Source organism: Callionymus lyra, chromosome 7 (genome assembly GCF_982586985.1).
Source record: "Callionymus lyra chromosome 7, fCalLyr1.hap1.1, whole genome shotgun sequence".
Classification (NCBI taxonomy): Eukaryota; Metazoa; Chordata; class Actinopteri; order Syngnathiformes; family Callionymidae; genus Callionymus; species Callionymus lyra.
Window position 1 is genome coordinate 25,332,571 of NC_141824.1, and position 21,001 is coordinate 25,353,571.

The 21,001-nt window shown below is 38.0% G+C and overlaps 3 protein-coding genes and 1 non-coding gene across 5 annotated transcripts; 3 read left to right on the top strand and 1 right to left on the bottom strand.

The window, feature by feature from the left end:
• The first annotated feature begins 5,324 nt into the window (after window positions 1–5,324).
• Window positions 5,325–10,800, top strand: LOC148075801 (proton-coupled zinc antiporter SLC30A1). Its single transcript, XM_087795755.1, has 6 exons — window positions 5,325–5,414; window positions 6,017–6,465; window positions 6,534–6,770; window positions 7,805–8,031; window positions 8,095–8,285; window positions 10,171–10,800. Exons 2-6 carry the CDS (start codon window positions 6,018–6,020, stop codon window positions 10,352–10,354), a joined length of 1,287 nt encoding a protein of 428 aa, XP_087651881.1. The 5' UTR covers window positions 5,325–5,414; window position 6,017; the 3' UTR covers window positions 10,355–10,800.
• A 1,021-nt stretch (window positions 10,801–11,821) lies between these two features.
• On the top strand, window positions 11,822–11,908 carry trnastop-uca (transfer RNA opal suppressor (anticodon UCA)). The gene has a single exon. It is a non-coding gene; the product is annotated as a tRNA-Sec (tRNA).
• A 395-nt stretch (window positions 11,909–12,303) lies between these two features.
• On the top strand, window positions 12,304–16,494 carry mrpl28 (mitochondrial ribosomal protein L28). 2 transcript variants are annotated; one of them, XM_087795756.1, is made up of 6 exons: window positions 12,304–12,450; window positions 12,812–13,116; window positions 14,734–14,886; window positions 15,804–15,938; window positions 16,043–16,132; window positions 16,282–16,494. In XM_087795756.1, the coding sequence occupies exons 2-6, from the start codon at window positions 12,832–12,834 to the stop codon at window positions 16,381–16,383; spliced, it is 765 nt and encodes a 254-aa protein (XP_087651882.1). In that variant the 5' UTR covers window positions 12,304–12,450; window positions 12,812–12,831; the 3' UTR covers window positions 16,384–16,494. The 2 variants fall into 2 exon arrangements, with proteins under 2 accessions (XP_087651882.1, XP_087651883.1); XM_087795757.1 differs by having other exon boundaries at window positions 16,046–16,132.
• A 166-nt stretch (window positions 16,495–16,660) lies between these two features.
• On the bottom strand, window positions 16,661–20,235 carry aasdhppt (aminoadipate-semialdehyde dehydrogenase-phosphopantetheinyl transferase). The gene is made up of 7 exons (XM_087795758.1): window positions 19,933–20,235; window positions 19,764–19,877; window positions 18,783–18,891; window positions 18,108–18,229; window positions 17,782–17,943; window positions 17,260–17,322; window positions 16,661–17,181 (listed from the first exon to the last, which is right to left on the bottom strand). Exons 1-7 carry the CDS (start codon window positions 20,086–20,088, stop codon window positions 17,020–17,022), a joined length of 888 nt encoding a protein of 295 aa, XP_087651884.1. The 5' UTR covers window positions 20,089–20,235; the 3' UTR covers window positions 16,661–17,019.
• Between the last annotated feature and the right edge of the window lie 766 nt (window positions 20,236–21,001).

The following is a 21,001-nucleotide window of genomic DNA, read 5'->3' on the forward strand; positions in this document are numbered from 1 at the left end:
AATATTAAACAATATGTGTACAAATTATTTCATACATTTTATATATATATATTTTTAATTCATCCCATATGCAACGCAACAAGGACAACTAATGTGTTGATTTAAGTGTGTCTTAAATAGATCTTGGACTCTATTCACCTCATACTCATCAGTATGTGCCTGTTTGTACAAAACTGTGCTTAAGCCCCGCCCACTAATGATTGTCTAATGAAGCTTCATAAAGCAATGTCATTATTTTCAGAGTCCACTAGGTGGCGGTCTCTGCCCTTTTTTCCTTTGTGTTGAACAACTGTTCTAATGAATCATCACGTAATTTTCAAATTGATGGCGCCACCTACTGACCTCTAAACAACATGACACTGCTTCATGAAGCTTCATCAGCCCGTCCACAGAAAACATTTTATTTTTCGCATTCTGCTGTGATTGGTCAATGAGGTTTGAGGTTTGTCACCGCCTGTCATTGATCACAGAATCCAAGAAGTCTCCACTTCCAAGGGACTTGTTGTACTAACAAAGCGGGGTGTGATTACAGCTGGCCGGAGGAGGAGTGAAGACCATTAATACGTCATAATGGACTCTGCTCTCGTATCCTTTCGTTCGCTGAGATTTCAGACGGGGGAGAACTTTATGAAGTAATAAGTTCAAAACATGGTCACGATGAGAGATTTACTGCATCTTCGAGAGAAAGACTTCAACATTTGAAACATGAGAGTCAGTCAGGAGAGTTGGGTTTTCATATTAGTTTCCCTTTAAGTTGCAACTTAAATTTCAGAATTGCTTCTCAATATTTAATCACATCTTTTCAACACATTGATGGTTTGTCATCTGAGAATGGAGTCAACAATGGAAACTATATCAATGGAGGTTTATGAGCGAGCGGGCTACCTTTCTGAAGGTAAAAAAAAAAGCTGTAATTCTACGTCGTAGCTCTGGTACTGTCCTCGTCCTCATCCACCTCCAGGAATGTTCCGATCTGAGACGAACGTGTCAACCTCCATCGGATCTGTTGACTCGAGGGTCAGTGAAGTGCAACGTGAGCTCTGGATTGAAGTCTGGATGTTCGAGAGCAGCAACGTACACTTTGTTGTCAGACAAAGAGGCGACAGACCCATTTTTATCTAATTGAATTTTGTCACTCACTTGTGACAAAACCACAAGTTGAACTTGTATTTGCATGAGAGCCGATCCTTCAATCCAAGCAGTTTTGGTGAGTTGAGACTATTTTCTTTGGTTTCGCAGTGTTGCTGTTGTGTCCATCATCATTTCTCTTAACTCAGACCTTTCTCACAACTTCACCTAGTCCGAGAGTGACCCTTGACTTTGATGTGGAGCTTTTCCCATGATTTTTCCTAGAAAAAAAGCACCTTGCAGTAAGTCATGTGACCTGTCATTCTAGTAATCCCTTCAGTGGAAATCTGAAATCAAAATCTGAGAAAATCAATTGTGCTGAGAAGCGATGAATTATGATGCGTTAGTTACCGATCTTGGAAAATAAAAAGATTAATGTGTAATCATGCGATTAATCTGAATTCATTTATTAATTAATCAGACTCATGATAAGTGATTTATTTTTTTAATTCACATTCATATTCATTTTAATCTCTAACTTTGCTTTTTCTATGTGAAAGTTGTCTTTTTGAGAAATCATTTTCTCACGTTGGTCTTCTTGTGCGAGAGTTGTTTGGCTAAAAAACGATGGTCAGTCACAGATACAAGATAATATACTTGTGTTTTTCATGTGTTCACTTACAGCACTTTATAACCAGCTGATGTTTGCTGGTATAGATCAATGATCCCAAAACAGTGAATCGCAAAGAAACAAATTATTAGCAATTTCAGGTCAGATTAAAGTAGAGATGAATGATCTGTGGGACAATGGAATAGAAAACGCATTCTCCCACGCACCTATATACCTTCTCTCACACGCATATATACTTCCTTTCTCACACACTTATATACTTCCTCTCACATGCATATATACTTCCTCTGTCACACATATATACTTCCTCTCTCACACACATATACGTATGTACTTTCTCTCACACACTTATATACTTCCTCTCACACGCATATATACTTCCTCTGTCACACATATATACTTCCTCTCTCACACACATATATGTACTTTCTCTCACACACTAATATACTTCCTCTAACACGCATATATACTTCCTCTACTTCCAAGCACATATATTCTTCTTCTGTCACACATATATACATCCTCTCTCACACACATATAAGTACTTTCTCTCACACACTTATATACTTCCTCTCACACGCATATATACTTCCTCTACTTCCAAGCACGTATATACTTCTTCTGTCACACATATATACCTCCTCTCTCACACACATATATGTACTTTTACTCACACACTTATATACTTCCTCTCACACGCATATATACTTCCTCTCGCACACACTTACTGTATATACTTCCTCTCTCACACTTATATATTTCCTCTACTTCTACTCACACATTTATACTTCCTCTGTCACACACATATATGTACATTCTTTCACACATTTATATACTTCCTCTTACACACACATATATATACTTCCTTTCTCACACATATAAACTTCTTTTCTCACACATATACTTACTCTCTCACACACACATATATGTACTTTCTCTCACAGGCTTATATACTTCCCCTACTTCCACACGCATATATACCTCCTCTTACACACACATATACACTTCCTCTCTCTCACATACATACTATATACTTTCTCTCACACACTTATATACTTCCTCTTACACACCTATATATATATATTCCTCTCTCACACAGACATATATACCTCCTATAAATATCCTAAAAATCATCTTGAGGTACTGAGGTGGTTTTAGGGTTTGGAAATGTTTCCCTTTCATTTGGTCTTTTGATGCGTCATCTGGCAGAGAGAGAAAGCTGGGTGTATTGAGGTCTTTTATACCAATACAATTTTATAAATAAAATAAAATAAAATAAAATGTTATGACCAAGGAGCTGGTCTTGGACTTCGGGAGGTCCAGGACAAAGCCACGTTCAGTGTCCATCAGAGGCGACGAGGTGGAGATAGTTGACAACTATAAGTACCTCGGTGTGTGGATGGACAGTAAACTGGACTGGTCCTGCCACACAGACCATGTGTATAAGAAAGTTCAGAGTAGACTGTACTTTCTGAGGAGGCTTCGATCATTTAACATCTGCAAGAAGCTCCTCTGTATGTTCTACCAGTCTGTGGTGGCCAGTGTCCTGTTCTATGCTGTGGTGTGTTGGGGTGGGAATGTGTCCACGAGGAGTGTTAACAGGTTGGCAGGGCTGGCTCTGTGGTTGGAATGAAGCTGGACTCACTGGTGACAGTTGCTGAGAGGAGATCATTGAACAAACTACTGTCCATCATGGATGATGACAGTCATCCTCCCAACACTGTCATCAGTGAGCAGAGAAGCAGAATGAGTGCACGAATGCTCCTTCCCAGGTGCAAAAAAAATAGACTCAAGGACTCATTCATCCCTCGGGCTATTCAATTATACAGTTCTGAGTTCGGGGGAAGGAGTGGAGTAAAAGTATCTGGATGTTCTGTTCTATGTCAACACGTCCTCACACCCAAGGCGTCACACCGTCCTACGCCGTGCAATGTCCCCCTGGCGTCACTAAGGCAACGCTACAGGGGGGACAAGAACGGCGGTATTTGCCGACCCGGGTCACCCAGTACTATACAGAGCACCCCCCTGCTTTCCTTTGGCTACCGTAATACTACAACTATGAAGCGCACTTGAAATGTTTAATGTCAACAGTGCGATTCTAACCCCGATTGTGCTTACCGACCTCAAACCACTTTAAGGAGGTACAGAGTGAATATAAATCGGTAAAAATGCTTAATTTAAATTTTTTGAAGCTTGGATTGTTCACGCTGAAAGATTATATTTTCATAGAAAAGCACCGGATTATAAAGAATAAGCATGTATTAATCCGCGAGAGCCTCTTGACTTCCGCGATGCGTGAACAATCCAAGCTTCAAAAAATTTAAATTAAGCATTTTTACCGATTTATATTCACTCTGTACCTCCTTAAAGTGGTTTGAGGTCGGTAAGCACAATCGGGGTTAGAATCGCACTGTTGACATTAAACATTTCAAGTGCGCTTCATAGTTGTAGTATTACGGTAGTCACGTCACGTTACCATGGCAACCAAGAGGTGGGCGACGCGTCAAATGTAACCCGGGTCGTTTTGAATCCGACGTCGGGGGGTGCTCTGTATATTACTGGATGACCCGGGTCGGCAAATTCCGCCGTTTTTGTCCCCCCTGTAGCGTTACCTTAGTGACGCCAGGGGGACATTGCACGGCGTAGGACGGTGTGACGCCTTGGGTGTGAGGACGTGTTGTCTATGTTAGTCTTTGTATCCTTTGTCTTTGTTGTTTTTTCTTGATCTATGTTCTTTGTCTTTATCTTTAGACTTTTTGATTGTGTCATCTTGTTCTTTCTCTTTATGTTCTTGTTCTTATTTTATTTTGATTTATTTTTTATGAAAAATTGCTGTATTTTCTGTGGCTATTGGAAAAAAACAATTTCCGAAGGAGACCTCCTGAGGGATCAATAAAGTTTTACCTTACCTTACCTTACCTTTTTACTTCCATTATCTCCTAAGAAAAAACTATCTCTATACCACCTTTCTTTTCCATCCATCCTTTGTTCTCTCACTCCATTCCTTCCCTTCCATCCATCCATCCATCCATCCATCCATCCATCCATCCATCCATCCATCCATCCATCCATCCATCCATCCATCCATCCATCCATCCATCCATCCATCCATCCATCCATCCATCCATCCATCCATCCATCCATCCATCCATCCATCCATCCATCCATCCATCCATCCATCCATCCATCCATCCATCCATCCATCCATCCATCCATCCATCCATCCACCCATCCATCCATCCATCCATCCATCCATCCATCCATCCATCCATCCATCCATCCATTAATCCAATGTAACACTACAAGGATGTATGTAATACTTTTAGGCTTCAGGCACTCAAGTTGTGTATCTTTGTGTTTATGTGTGTGTGATATTGTATGTCTATGTGTGTGTATGTGTCGGTAAGTGTGTCTCTGCGTGTGTGTCTGTGAGTGTGTGTGTGTGTAATTAAGTAAGTAAGTTTAGTGTTTGTATCTGCATGTTTGTGTGTGTGTTTGTTTCAGCGTATGGTTGTGTGTTTGTCTGTGGGACTTTGTCCCGCCAACTGGCCGGTGAGGGAATACAAACAGGGAAAGAGGGGAGAGGACATCCCACACCTCCTCCCGACTCACATGACAGGGATTTCAGTCGAGGAGTCGAGATCGTGATCCCTTTTCTCTCGTTGCAGGGCTGAGACCACACAAGCTGGACTGATTGAAAGTCCCGCTTCTCCAGGTAACTGCACTATTTTATAGATAATATTTTATCTACTTATTTGTTATTGATTTACTGAGGTGGTTTTAGGGTTTTAAAACATTTCACTTTCATTTGGTCTTTTGATGTGTCATCTGGCAGAAAGAGAAAGCTGGGTGTATTGAGGTCTTTTACTTTTATTATCTGTTAAGAAAAAAACACAATTTATAAGGAAATAATTAAAGCAAAAAAAAAACGATTGATGTAAATCAATGAGACTAGTATTTTTGACAAAACAACATTTTGGACCGAATTTAGCTGTACAGTAGTAAATAAACCTACTAAATATTATTCATATGCAACAACCAAATAACATATAAAATCACAAAAGATTCTAAGACATCTTATTATGTATTTTAAACTAAGGATGAATATTAGGATGGGAAAGAAATAATTGTCAATTCCTAACTGCAGGAAACAATAATCAATAAAAGTTCTAACAAATGATTAGGTAATGCAAACTGTTTTGAAATAACTTTGAGATCTTTTGAGACTTGAATTCTGAAACATCATCATGTCAAGTGACCGTAACTGAATGAATCTACGATTTATTGAATTGGATCTGAACATTTGTGTGTCCCCAGTATGAGGGTCTGTGACTGGTTCTTGATGGCGATGGCCATCCTGCTGCTGCTGGCCGACATCGTCATCAGTCAAGTGTGCGGTTCGCTGATCACACTTTTGGACGGTTTCCACACACTCTTCGTTCTCATGCACATGCTTCTCACTGTAGCACAAGACAAAGTGGAGAATGGTCCCGGACCTTCGGAGGGTCTTGTCTACCCTCACAAGAGGATACGAGCAGTCGGCACTTTCCTGTCTGCCCTTTTCCTCTTCTCTTTCTGTTTGGCTTCTCTGCTCGACGTCGTCAGGCTCATCCTGGACCTCCACAGAGTCCATTACCCGCTGCTGCTGGTGGTGGTCGGCACCCTCAGTCTCGTCCATAATGTGGTCGTCCTCGTGCTGAACTGGAATCAGATCCCGGTCTCGAATCAAATAGAGTGTGTGGCGTACATCGAAGAGAACCGCGAAGGTAACTCTCATGTTCAAACATCTGCATGTCAGCGTGAGGAACATCTGTTTGTCATTGAACCCCCACAGCTCTGGACGGAGAAGCCAAACAAGACCTGGACGGGTCCCACCAAGTTCAAGCTGATCTTGGCCAAGTGGACAACTATCTCCACAACGAGGCGCTTGTTTTCAGTAACCAGACGGCTGTGGCCCTGGAGGAGGTCCGGGCGCAAAACACAGAAGAGCTCAAGCACCAGTCTAACGGTGGGAGTCTGACCAGCCCCGTTCTACAAACATCTGAAGATCTTTCCGGCCGAGGTCTACCTGGTGAGTAAATTTATCCGCTTAAATCACATGTCGTACATGGCTCTAGGGCCAAAAATGGCCCGCCAAGTCATTTTAGGGGCTACAGTTGATGATGAGTACACCAGCTAGGGAAAATTTGAATATTTTTTGAATACTTGAATTTGATAATTTCTCTATTGCAAGGTCATTTTTGTTTCTATTGAATAATGTTTTGTTTTTTTAAATATGTATTTTTTTTCTATTTTCGAAATGGATTAAACAATTTATACAGTTTCGATTTTTATATTCTAATTCAAATAATTTAAAAATGCATTTTCCCAGTTAAAATGTTTTCATTGGGAGCTGTCTCGCCTGCAGTAAATACAAAACTCTGCAGTGAGAATTCTGACATTTCCCTGAGCCTTAAAACTCTTTACTGGCTTCCAGTTTCTTTCCGGATAAATTTTAAAATCTGGTTCTTACTTTCAGAGCTATTCATGGTCAGGCTCCTCCTTACATCACTGATCTTATCCAGCCTTACACCCCAGCTCGGGCTCTGAGGTCTGTGGATCAGAATCTACTGATGGTTTCACGCACACGGTTCAGGACCAGAGGAGAGAAATCCTTCCAGACTGTTGCTCCTAAGCTTTGGAACGATCTTCCTCTCCCTCTGTGTTTGATGGATCTACTGACTCCTTCAAGAAACATCTTAAGACATTATTATTTGTGCAGACTTTCCCTTGATTTTTCCAGAACTCCTGTGTTTGTCTTATGATGTTAAAGCGCTTTGTGACCCTGGTCTAGAAAGGCGCTTTACAAATAACCTTTACTTACTTACTTACTTACTTTTAAATTCAACATACAACATGTTTTCACTATACAATCTTAAGTTATAATGGGACCCTTTGCTGCATTGAATCTGTTAAAGTGCCACAAATGGCTATAGCTAGTTCAAGACACTTTTTAAAGAACTGATGCTCTCTTTGTTGTCGGACTATGAACAGAGGTCAGGATTATTTTGTTAGGCTGTCTGGGCCATTACATGAGAAAACATCACATGCTCTTGTCACTCTCAGAGACCCAAACTTTCAGCTCAAAGAGCGCTGAGCGGCTACTCTGTCTTCCTGCACTCTTGCTGGTGAATCAGAGTCTGCTGACTTCATTGCTGGCTCTGGCCAACGGTCTGGTGATGCTGCTTGCCGAACGTCACTGCCACGAGAGCTCCTGTAACCTCCTGGCCTACTTGGACCCCAGCGTGTCCGTCCTGGCTGTGATCCTGCTGTTGGCCAGCGTCAAACCTCAGGTCCGACAGCGCACGGAAGCCTGTTTCAAAATATGTTGTTTTAAACACTCGTGGTGTGTTCAGTTGCACAGGTACGGGCTGCTGTTGCTGCAGGCTACACCTCCTCACTTGTCTACAGCAGATCTTGAAAACAGGATCGCAGACGTCAAAGGAGTCCAGGCGGTGCACAAACTCCACGTCTGGGAGTTGGCGGACTCTTTGACGGTGGCGTCCGTTCACGTCAAATGTCACGACCAGAAGGTCCAGCAGTACAGGTGCCTGCAAGGATTGAATATATGTATAATTATTTAACAAAGTGCAAAGTTCTTCTAAATACTTCTTAGGTCTTCTTAATACGCTTAAGGTCTTCTTTATGCTCTTTAGGTCTTCTTTATACCCTTTAGGTCTTCTTAATACTACTTAGGTCTTCTTAATACTTCATAGGTCTTCTTAATACTCTTTAGGTCTTCTTAATACTTCTTCGGTCTTCTTAATACTCTTTAGGTCTTCTTAATACTTCATAGGTCTTCTTAATACTCTTTAGGTCTTCTTAATACTTCTTCAGTCTTCTTAATACTCTTTAGGTCTTCTTAATACTTATTAGGTCTTCTTTATACTTCATAGGTCTTCTTAATACTCTTTAGGTCTTCTTAATACTTCTTCGGTCTCATTAATAGTCTTTAGGTCTTCTTAATACTTCATAGGTCTTCTTAATACTCTTTAGGTCTTCTTAATACTTCTTAGGTCTTCTTAATAGTCTTTAGGTCTGTTTAATACTCTTTAGGTCTTCTTAATACTCTTTAGGTCTTCTTAATACTCTTTAGGTCTTCTTAATACTTCTTAGGTCTTCTTAATAATTCATAGGTCTTCTTAATACTCTTTAGGTCTTCTTAACACGTCTTAGGTCTTCTTAATACTTCATAGGTCTTCTTAATACTCTTTAGGTCTTCTTAATACTTCTTCGGTCTTCTTAATACTTCCTAGCTCTTCTTAATACTTATTAGGTCTTCTTAATACTTCTTTGGTCTTCTCAATACTCTTTAGGTCTTCTTAATACTTCTTAGGTCTTCTTAATACTTCTTAGGTCTTCTTAATACTTCATAGGTTTTCTTAATACTCTTTAGGTCTTCTTAATACTTCTTCGGTCTTCTTAATACTTCCTAGGTCTTCTTAATACTTATTAGGTCTTCTTAATACTCTTAAGGTCTTCTTAATACTTCTTAGGTCTTCTTTATACTTAAGGTTAGGGTCTAGTAACTTTGTCGTGGGTCAGGTCATTATTCCTTCTTAGTCTACTCATTCTCAGAAGCAGTTTTATTAAATGTGTGATGATTGTTGAATTGTTTACAGGCTATATGCTATGAAGCTACTCTCCTGTGGTAAACTTTATTAAAAGATAAAACGCATGCACGTTGCTGTACCGAGTATAACTTTATTATTTTTTAATGCCTTGGGCTACCGTTCTGCAGCATTACAGTAATGCAAAGTAAATTTAAAGTGACTTACATTTAAGTCACTTTACCAGCACTGTATAGACCAAGATCGTACACAACCTTTAATCGCACTGGGATTTCTGGGACTGGTAAAGTCGACATTATATTTACAGACCGACCCTCATATAAAAGTTCTATTAGGTCTATTATTTTCATTAAAGTTGGATGAAACGAGTGTCTGGACGTCCCACGAGTCACAAACTATTGTTACCTCAGAGGAAATATTTAAGAAAAAAACAAACACTTTTCAGACAGTTATAATCAATAGAACATAAACTTAACTATTTTTTCTTTCTGTGCGGTCTGGTTACAAATGCCTCAAAGACCAGTACCAGTTCCCGGACCTCGGGTCAAGGACAACTATACAGTTTGATGCTGTAACTTCTTAAAACTTCAACTGTTTCCTCCTGGAAATATGAGACTATTTTTATTTTCTAACGTAATATGTGCGGACAAATAAAAATACCATAAAATATATTTTCTTAAAATATTAATTAATTTCATTCAATTATAATATAAAAGTAGAATAGATAAACAAAGTAATACAAAATAATAATACAGAAATCATCATTTAATAAATAAAAAAAGAAACAATATTACACAGTATAATTACACTGTAATACAAGTCTGAAGTTTGTGTTGAAGTCTCACAATACACTGTGTCCAGAATGGTCGACCTGCTCTCAGAAGTGACCAGGGTGCTGAAGGGTGTGGGCGTGACCTGCTGCACCGTTCAGCCAGAGTTTTTCGTCGCCTCCGCCTGTCCTCCAGCTGAGAGCGAGGATGCCTCTCCAGAGTCCCACAAAGAAGAGACCTCTACGTCAACGACTGCAAACAAACCTGGAAAATAAGTCGACGCCATAGCAGGATGAGATGAAAACAATGTGTTGAGATGCGAACTGCTGCCCATTTGTTGTCAAAACATGTCGTCTGGGAAACAAAGATAAAAGCTGTTACTAAACTAAATTATACTTTTATATAGTCTTTTTTCTTGTTTTAAACTGATAGAGATCAAGAATACCTTTTTGGTAAGTTGAAGCCTCATCACAAGAAACACATAGATATTAACGAAGATATTAACTTGAAGAAGTGATAGGCCTGCAAACGTGAAGCTGAGTGGTTGACTCTTCACGTCTTGCTTTTCCATATTTGGGTGAAGATGATGAGAAAGAGTGTGTACAAGAAGAAAGGTACTTCGATGAGAAGGGTACTTGGTGTATGTTACTCATTGCACTGTCCGAAGCTTTGAATGTTGTACTGGAGTCTCTGTTATTCTTTATTACATTATTACTGCTGATTCCAGTCTCCAGTTTCGTCCTTACTTCGTCTGCTGACTGATCCCATCATTCAGATAAAGAATCTTATTTAACAAAACGAACTAATACTAAACTGAACTTGGGTTTTGTTTGATTCACATCAACATATATTTCCTGAGAAATACTCGACTCTACATGAACATACTCTCTGACATATGGCCAAAGAAGCCAAGGAACTAGCTGAGCCAGCATGTAAGTAAGTAAGTAAGTAATTTTTATTTGTATAGCGCTTTTCCAGACCAGGGTCACAAAGCGCTTCAACAATCAAAACAATATTCAATAAAGTATATACTTTAAAGATCAAGATAAAACTGATAACACAACAGGAGTTCCATAAAATCAAGGAAAAGCCTGAACAAATAGAATTCTCCTGCAATACACGTTAAAAATCAACTAACAATTTATTTGAGAAGTTTCTATCTATGGAGTTGTTTCAGGTGGTAACAGAGCCTCAATACCTATATACTGAGGAGGTTTTGAGATTTACACTAGGTAGTACATAGTATAACTCAGGAGTTAAAAATAAATTCGAATTTTATGTGGTACTTTCATGTGGATATGGATTTTGTAAATACATTATTTTGATTAAAATCATAACCGCATATAAATAAAAAGCAAACCCTTCTTTCACAGTAAAAAAATAAAGGGTATTAAATAACTTAACAATACAGCGATACTACCCATAGTTTAATGGTACTTGTATAGCTATATGAATACATTTAATTGATTTTATTTTAAATCAAATGATGAAAAAACGTTTGTGTCTTAGCAGCCAATCAGAATGCATCATATTTACATATTATGTAAGACTGCAGGTACGCCAGCATTGTGTTGCTTTTATTACTTCATAGACTCATCAAAGGTCGATCAGACCTTTTAAAATACTTTTTTATTTTTAAACATGATATAATTCGGGTCACTTCCTGAAAGTACTACACCATGACTAAAAGGATGATGGCAAATACGACATATTTATTGAGGATGGATTACACTTTGTAAAATGCCCGGATGAGCCTCGGTGGTCCGGGGTGCAGGCTTCAAACCTGTAGTTGCTTAGCGGCAAAGTGGTTCAATTCCACCTTTCGGGCGAAGATTCATCTTCTCTAAGTTATTTTGGCGACAAACGTGAAGCGAACATGTTTTATACATTATAACGATGAAATCAAACTTTACCTCAGCTACGTTGTTAAGTTTTAATTTATAATTGTTCACTGTTCGCACTTATTATAATATATAATTTAGATATAATTTCACTTTTCAACAAACGCCTATTTAATCCTATAATCTTGATATGTTACGTCATTCATTCAAGACCTCATTTTACAAAAACAAGTAACTGAGTGACAATAATAATAAACTATGAGAAAAAAAATAAAGGGAACACTTCCGTTTCACCCGGAAGCTGAACCGTGCTAACGATATATTGATCGACACAACTGTAGGCCAATCACAAGACAGCATATTCAGTACCTTGCCCAATCATGTATCTCATAACACTAGGCGGGCCTTGCGACAGGGATGTTCGGCGTGTGTGAGAAGCTGACACAATGTCCTTGTCGTGAGTTTTTGGTTAAACGTGGACTCTACATCCGCATTTTTATCAAGAAAACCATATTTTATTAAACCTGAATGTAAGTGGAATATACAAATTTGTCATTATAATAATGTACTGTGAAAAAAAGCGGATAAACGTGTGTTCTTGGTGTACTATCGATTGGTATATCTCTCCTGATACAGCAGCAACATTAAAAAGCTTATATACTCTTTAAATATAACGTAGAGATGTTGGCTTCAATATCTCGTCATGTATTTGCAATATCAATATAATGTTTAGCAACTAGTGAGGTCATTATTGTTCACGTATTTTGTTTAGAGTTTGTGAATTAACGTATGACCACACATTTACCAGTTAGTCATGATGTTTTAGTTGTTTTTGTATATAGAACAATTGAGTATGTTGTAGTAATGTTTTTTTTTTTTTACATCTGCTAGAGGCTAAAATACACCACGTGATGCCACTTCATAAATATCCCCCCAAGATCTGGGGTGCCCTGAAATTGAAGGAGGGCATCTATGCTCGACTACCAAAACATTACCTCAAGTCCCTGGAGCCCAAGGAGCCCACGCCCGTCCACTGGAGACCACTGGGGGTCAAGTATCGCCTGAATCCAAAAACGGGGCAGAAAGAGCGAGTTCAGGACGTCCCCATCCCCGTGCACCACCCTCCAGAGTCGCAGGACGCCCTGTGGGGGGGAGAGGGATGGATCTCTGGCTTCAAATATGCCAAGGACAACAAAGTAAGTCAGCATTGATGAAAACTATTATAATATCATGGGAAAAGAGGCTTATAAATTGGACACCAGTAGTTGGACTCCTTCTTCAGTCGTGGATCTAGAGCCAACCTTTGGTCTCCAACCTTTCTACAACTGTGAGCTACTCCAAGAGCACTGTGTAAACAGAAAAGCTACCATCAGTTTGTAACGCACTTCTGAAACAACTTGATAAACATGATCATTGATAGAAGAAAATTATATTCCCTCTAATACACTATAGACTCTTCAAAAATGGCCAATAAGAAAAAAAGAACCTTGAACTCAAAATCAAACCTAATAAGATGGTTATTGCATTAAAAACAAGTATAAACTACTATTTTTTTTTCTACGATAGCGTAACTTTATTGAACATTCCTGAATCATTTAAAAGAAATGTTATCTATATATATATATATATATTTTTTGGGGGGGACTTTCAAATCATTTTATTTTTCATCATAGTTCTTTCTTTATATTTCAATATTGTGTGTATAAAATAAAATCATTTTATTCACAATTAACATGCAATTAGTCCTTGTGTCGGTTCATTTTTGTATGCACTTTAACTTCCGACCACTAGAAGTCAGCAGTCATTACATCCCCTCTCCAAAGACGAGAGCGTAGAATCGACTAGCAGCTTTTAAAGCTGACATATTTTTGTTGACGTTTTGGTTTCAAAACAAATTCAAGCAGTTACGGCTTCGTCAAGAGTAATGTGGTCTAAATTCTGCAACACCAGAGTGAAGTACTAGGACAATACTACAAATATATTCTTGTTCCTACAGTATCGCAATGTAAGTAAGTAAGTAATAGTTATTTCTAGAGCGCCTTTCTAGACCACGGTACCAAAGAGCTTTAACAATCACAAACAATACACAGTTAAAATATATACTTTGAAAGATAAAGACACATAAGACAAACAAAGGAGTACCAGAAAATCAGGGAAAAGCACAAGAAAATGTTCTTAAGTTTAGAGATTTTTCTCAGTTGAAGGAAACTGTTTCTGGTCAGTTTTCTGCAGTGTTGAACTAGAGACATTTCTTTGTCAAAAACAACACCCAGGTTTCTCAGGCTCAGTTTAACAGACTGGCCTAAATCAACCAAGTACTGACTCAACCCTGGAACCTTATCATCAGGAGCAATAACCAAAGTTACATTTTTTTTACACATTTAGCTGCAAAGTGTTTTCACTCAGCCATTGTTTGATTTCTAGCAAACAATTGATGAAGCTGTTCAGCCTCTGGGGCTCAGTTGGATCAAATGAGCAGTAGAGCTGGATTTCATCAGCAAAAATGTGATAAGAAACATCAGGAAATCTCTGAATGATTTTACCCAGGGGAATCAAGTACAGTAAAAATAATAAAGGATCCAAAACAGAACCTTGAGGGACTCCACACAACAGATCCGCTGATTCAGGGCTTATTTGATTGGCATACACACTTAAAACTGTATCTAAATATATCCAGTTCTTTTCTTCTGTATCGTGATACGTACAATTGCCAAGAAACGCACTAATAAGAGTCTATATTGCAGCGCCGCTGTCTGAACCAAGAAGCACAAAAACTGAACTGATCATTTATAAAAACGAATCCTTCCGTTTAGATGAAGCCTCGACTGGCGAAGATCTGGAAACCTCAAGTTTTCAAGAGAGAGCTTTACAGTGAAATCCTCAATCACAAGTTCACCATCCCTGTCACGCTTCGCACCCTGAACCTCATCGATGATGCTTACGGATTCGACTTCTACATCCTGAAAGTAAGTCGAGCGCCTTTACTAACACGGACATTTGTTCTCATAGACTAATTGACTTATAAACATTTAAACATAATAAAAATGTATTAATAATCTCTAAGGTTTTTTAAATGGCACTTGTATCAAGGACATGCATGCCACAGTCCAATTTAGAAAGATTTACACTTAAATATGTAGTCAAAATTATTTTTATAAAGTCAAACCTACCGATTTAAACATTTTCAAAATTATTAAAATCCTTTTTTAGCTTTTCGTTCTAATTGTAATATCAAGTGACGGAAACTTTCAACTAAATGCTATGCATGCTAGCTTAGCCAGTCAATAGGTGAAATTCACCAGCACACTTTTTATCTTGGTAATACTATGTGTCTAGAATCTACGTTCAGTCATTTAAATCTTCAATGACGTCAAAAATGTCTTATTTAAAATTGGGATGAATGGATGTTCAATTAAAATGTGTCCATTTTTGCACAGCAGACTGGTTTAATGTTGGCATTATAGTCACAGACCTTCAGATAAAAACTAATTAAAATGTTTCTTTCACTCCTTTTCACCAGTTTACAGGTTTATTTTCCGTGTAACCTTGACTGAAACCCAGGTATTTTTGTCACTGGCTAATTTTAGTTTAGAGAAAATACCACCTTTTTTTTTTTTAAAACAAAAAACCTTCCAAACGGTAATAATCAAAAGAACATAATATAAATATAATAATAAGTTGATGAAACAGTATCATTATTTTCAGAGTCCACTAGATGGCAGTCTCTGCACTATTTTACTTTGTTTTAAACAACAGTTCTAATGTAACGTCACATCATTTTAAAACTGATGGCGCCACCTAGTGACCTCTAAACAACATGACACTGCTTCATGAAGCTTCATCAGACCATCACTATGCTGAAAAAAAAATGTAATCTTCATAGACGCCGAAAGAAGATTTGTGCTCCAAACTTGGGATGGACCTGAAGAGAGCGATGCTACTACGCCTGGCTCGCAAAGACAAGGAGCTGTACCCCGACGACCCTGCCAAGAGAGAGGTCATATTCAACAAATACAAAGTATGAACTTCATGAGTTACTTTATCTTGATTTCACGCAAAAAAAACGTACACCTGAGAGCTGCTGCTGTGATGAAGCTGTTTCTTCTGCCTTTTTCTTCTAAGCAGCATTTCATGATCTCGGAGGAGGAGGCCGAGTGGGTGGGACTGAGTCTGGAAGAAGCTGTGGAAAAACAAAGGCAGCTGGAGCACAAGGTGTTTGTTATTCTACTATTGTAGAGAGGATGACTTGCCTCTAATTTTTAGGGTGTGGTTCAAGTCTACATGTAAAAGATGGATATGATAAAGTGAATGAATGTGTCTAACTTTCATCTTTTTTCTTGTTCTTTCTGTTCTTGTGTCAGGAGCCGGAGCCGCTGTTCAAGGTCTGCACGGAGAAGCTGGTGGAGAAGCTGAAGATGCACAGTCTCTCGGAGCCGCACGTCAGCGAGAAAGTGGAGTCTTGACCGGGGTTTCCAACACGATCGATTCACATGAATTAGTGTTTGATGTTTCCCTTCACGACTTATGTAAAAAAATAAATTCCTGTGGCTGAAATAAAGCAGATCTTTCTAACAGCGTTGTGTGCCACAAACTATCCAATCTATCCACTAGACCAAGAAGCGGTGACGCATTAACTATTTTATTTTAAGCGATAGATCCTAAATAGTGAACTTGTATTTTCTTGAATTTATTATTTATTTTATTAACTTCAGAAAACAAAAAAAAGCAAAGGAAAAATACTGTTTTGTTTATTTTCTTTAATATAAATAAGTATACAGTGAAGGTAAACAAGCACTTCGTGTATTTAAATTGAACAAAGACATTTCAAATGATTTTCAAAGCATCATATTTTAATAATTCGACATTTTAAGTTTTTCCTCCTTTAACCTCAGTGTCTATTTACAGATGCGTCCATCTTCATGCGTCTTTGACTGACATGAGGATTTAAACAATGGTTTGACTCTGAGGAATCGGTGCGATTCAAGTCTGACATCTGCAATATTTAAGATAAAGAACACCTTAAAAATACAGTGCATTTCTCTGAATATTTGAGTTCTTCGCCCCCTGGTGGTTGGCTTCTGAAAATACTACGACTTCCTTCAATCCAGTGTGTCTTTCTGTCTCTGTGGTGCGTCTGCCTTCTTCTTGAAGTCTTCCCAGAATTCAGAGTCCTCCTCCGAGAGAGGCGTGGCTGAGGCCATGATGTCACTGAACGACAATAACGTGAAGTTCTCAGCAGGTGGACGAGGGAGGGCAGGAAGCTGTGGCGAGAGAAAGCCGAGCGTCAACAACTACAAATATTTCATCAAAATAATTCTCAAGAAAAATATAATTCTGACCCCAGAGCTGACTGATGGTCCAAGAGCCACGGCCACTTGATGATCTTCATCCAGCAAGCTCTCCTGCAAAACACAACATTTTATACATCCCTGATGGAAGTATATCAGTTCCATCAGAATAATGAATTGTTGAAATTAATGTAAAATTGAATTTAATAATTTGTATATTCAAAGTTTACATTTTCTTTTTTCAAATACTAAAATAACATTTCTAAGTTCAATATTTTTTAAATTCATAGGCCTTTAAATTCAATATAAAACTGCATCAATGCCTCTACATCATCACATGATTGGCTGACAGTTTGCGCAAGTAGCTTGTTAATCTTTTGATATTGTCTGGTGGCACTATTATACAAACATTTTTAAAAACCCAAAACATTTGAATAATAATAAAAGAAATTCAGCTTCATAATTTGAAATGTTAAATTCAACCATTTACTGTCTTTTATAATTAAAAAGGCAACAATTTAATCCCCTCTTTTTTCTTCAGCACCGTCACGAACAGTCTCTGACCGGACTCACCTCAAACAGCCAGTCTTCTTCCTCCTCTTCATCCAGATGCATTCTGGTTAGTGTGAGCGGTCGCCCTGGCGTGAGCGTGTCAGTCTGCAGGTGAAACTCCACTCTTTGCAGGTTGAATCCCAAACCTGTGCCGATGGCTTTGATGAAGCTCTCCTTCAGGGCCTGTGAAGTAGAACCAGTCTGGTGGAATATTTCGTTAGAAGACGACATATTCGTAAGACTGTTTTCGGCCGTGACAAAATCAGTTTTGCACTGATGGATGATAAACACTGAAGCCATGCAGAGGTCAGCTTTTACAGAACAGGTCATGTGGTTGCCGTGGTTACCCAGTGGCGGTAGAAGGCCGCGAGCTGCTGCTTCTCAGAGCCAGCTGATTGGATGAAGCTCCATTCATGTGGTGTAAACTGACGAGTCATGATACGGAAAAACTCCGACACGGAGCTACTTCCTGTGGAGGAAAAAAACATGAGGAAACATGAAGATGGTTAATAGGTATCAGATGAACATGACTTAAGTAGATAAAACTAAACTTAAGAAACTCGACCATTTCTATTCGTGGGACAACAGTGGCATCTAGTGGTAAGGACTGGAAAGCCAATGCTGTTTTCACAATTTTTAAACAACAATAATAATTGTGTTTAAAGGCACCTTTGAGACATTTAGTGTCACAAGGGGCTTTACATAAAAAACAAACATGAATCATCCAACAATCTCACAGTGAAATAAAAGTAACGTCAATATATTAAAATACATTATGTATAACATTAGTAAAACAATGTAAAAGGATTTTTAAAAAAAAGAGTGAAAACCATTAGAAAAAAAAAGATATTAAAAAAAAAAATCTATACCTTAAGGAAGATTTTTTTTTTAATTGAAAGTGTATCAGCAAATTATGTTCAACTACTAAAGATGGAGAAAATGCATATGAACTTTGTATTTGCAGTGATGTAGAATTTATGAATAAAATGCAGAAATTCAGAAACACAACAGTTGACTTTTACCTGGCATAGTGTTTTTCATAACATCCACACCAACCTGGTGCTGTTGTTCTGCAGCCAACACTGCGAAGTCTCCCTGGTGGGAGATGTTGAAACTCCAATGTTTGGATTTCTGAGACAAGAAATGAAACAAGTTGCAGAGAATTTGAAACATAAAAACAAGTCAATTGTGGATATATTTGTAAAAATGTTCCCTTAATTACCATTTAAACTTTTCAACAACATTGTTTAAAGTAACTCTGATATTAGTTTGAAAGCTTGTAACATATTTTAAGACGTTTAATTGTGTGAATCTCTAAATTAAATATAAGTAAGTAAGTAAGTAAGTAATTTATATTTATAGAGCGCTTTTTTAGACCAAGGTCACAAAGCACTTAAACAATAAAAAAAAATACTCAAAAAATATAACTAAAAAGATCAAGACAACATAAGAAAAACACAGGTGTCCCAGAAAATCAAGGAAAAGCCTGCACGAATAGGAACGTCTTAAGATGTTAAATTAATAAATAAATAATAATAATACCAATAATAATAATAAATAAATATTTATACTTTTTATATATACATTCACTCTACTGTGTATTGTAACAGTTGCCAAGCAACGGAATTTTGTGGCCAGTTTCACTGCTGTGTTTTCTGTGCAATGACAGTAAAAGAAAGTCTAATGTCTAAAGGCATTAATAATACATTTTGAATGTTTCGATTATAAATAAATTACACAAATAAAATAAAAAGTGATAACGGCATTGGTTTATGTCCATTTAATGGAAGTTCTTTCGGTACTAAAAATAAATTCTCTGTGTCATTGCATGTTAATAGATGCTAAATATTTAAACATTATTATGTTATAGTATTTGAAACCTTTATTTAAAAATCTGAGATAAGAGCATGTTTAGCATGTTTTAGCCTCAAGAAAAAAAAATCCAATAGTAAATATATGGCATGTTTGTGTCAATTGTGCTTTTGTTTGCTAGGGTTTCCCACCTCCTTCGGAGCTGCCAGGTAAGGCTTTCCTCTCGGGGATCTTTCCAGGCGGATCTGTGACCAGGGGACCAGCATCTTCTCGCACACAAACTTCCTCAGCAACAGTCTTCCCGCCTGAGACACGGGGATGTGAGACTTCTGCTCGAACATTAAAGAAGTAAACACACACCATGGCTGACTTGGCATCTTTGGCGAACACGAACTGCCCGATCCTCTTCTTCTCCTCGGGTTGGACGCAGCGAGCCGCCAGGAGCCACTCGGAGCGGCTCGGGAGCCACGAGCCACAACGGAAAGCCCACCGAACCGAAGCCATGCTGTCCGTCATCTGGACTCACCGTGATGTCCGTCGAGTGGTCATGACACGCTTAACAAGTAGCTCATTTCTGTGTAAGTCGCTGGAATGATTTAGGATATTTCTCATATCTGCAATACCTTATAAAAACAACATCTAAACTATCTGCACGTCCTTGTTTACATTGTCGCGCACTTGATGACGTCACGATGGTGCCGTTAAAAGGGACAAAATACCTGGAAAGCGGTTTAGTACTGTTCACTGTGTCAAAACAATCGCAAACAATGATTAAAAACATAAACATGCAGAACTTAGTACTTAGTATTTTGTGCATATGTATGTTATTGAAGGAATACATGGTTACTTTGACAAACTATACGATATTAACAAGTCATTTATTTTATATGAATTGATTCATAAAGAGATTATTTTTTTAAATGACTAATAAAAGTAGCATATCAATGAAGTAAAAATATTAAGGTGTATTAACATTGATATTTATATTTACAATTTCCTCTTGAAGAAAAGGAATGCAACTAAAAAAACAAACATTGTGGAGAACTACGACTAGTGTGTTTTTATGAACAAATCTTATATAGCAAAGTCATGTTCTTATAGATACTGATTCTGTTTGTGTTTGTGTCTGTGTAAGGTATTGTAATATAGTTCTAACAATCTAACTTCATCACTGAGTCTACAACTATTTTATTTATTGTTTACAATAATGGATTTAGTTATAGTAAAATAAGGTAGTAGTGTGTAGAAGTGTTTATAAAGTATGTAGATTAAGGACGATAAGAAATTGAGTTAAGTTTGAATATAGGGTGAACAGTCACTTGCATTTGTAAGATTCTGATGTCACTGCTCAGAACTTGATGAAACACTAGAAGGCTCCGGATAAGTCTCTGGGATGTGATGGTCATACTCCTACTTTTACAGGCATTTT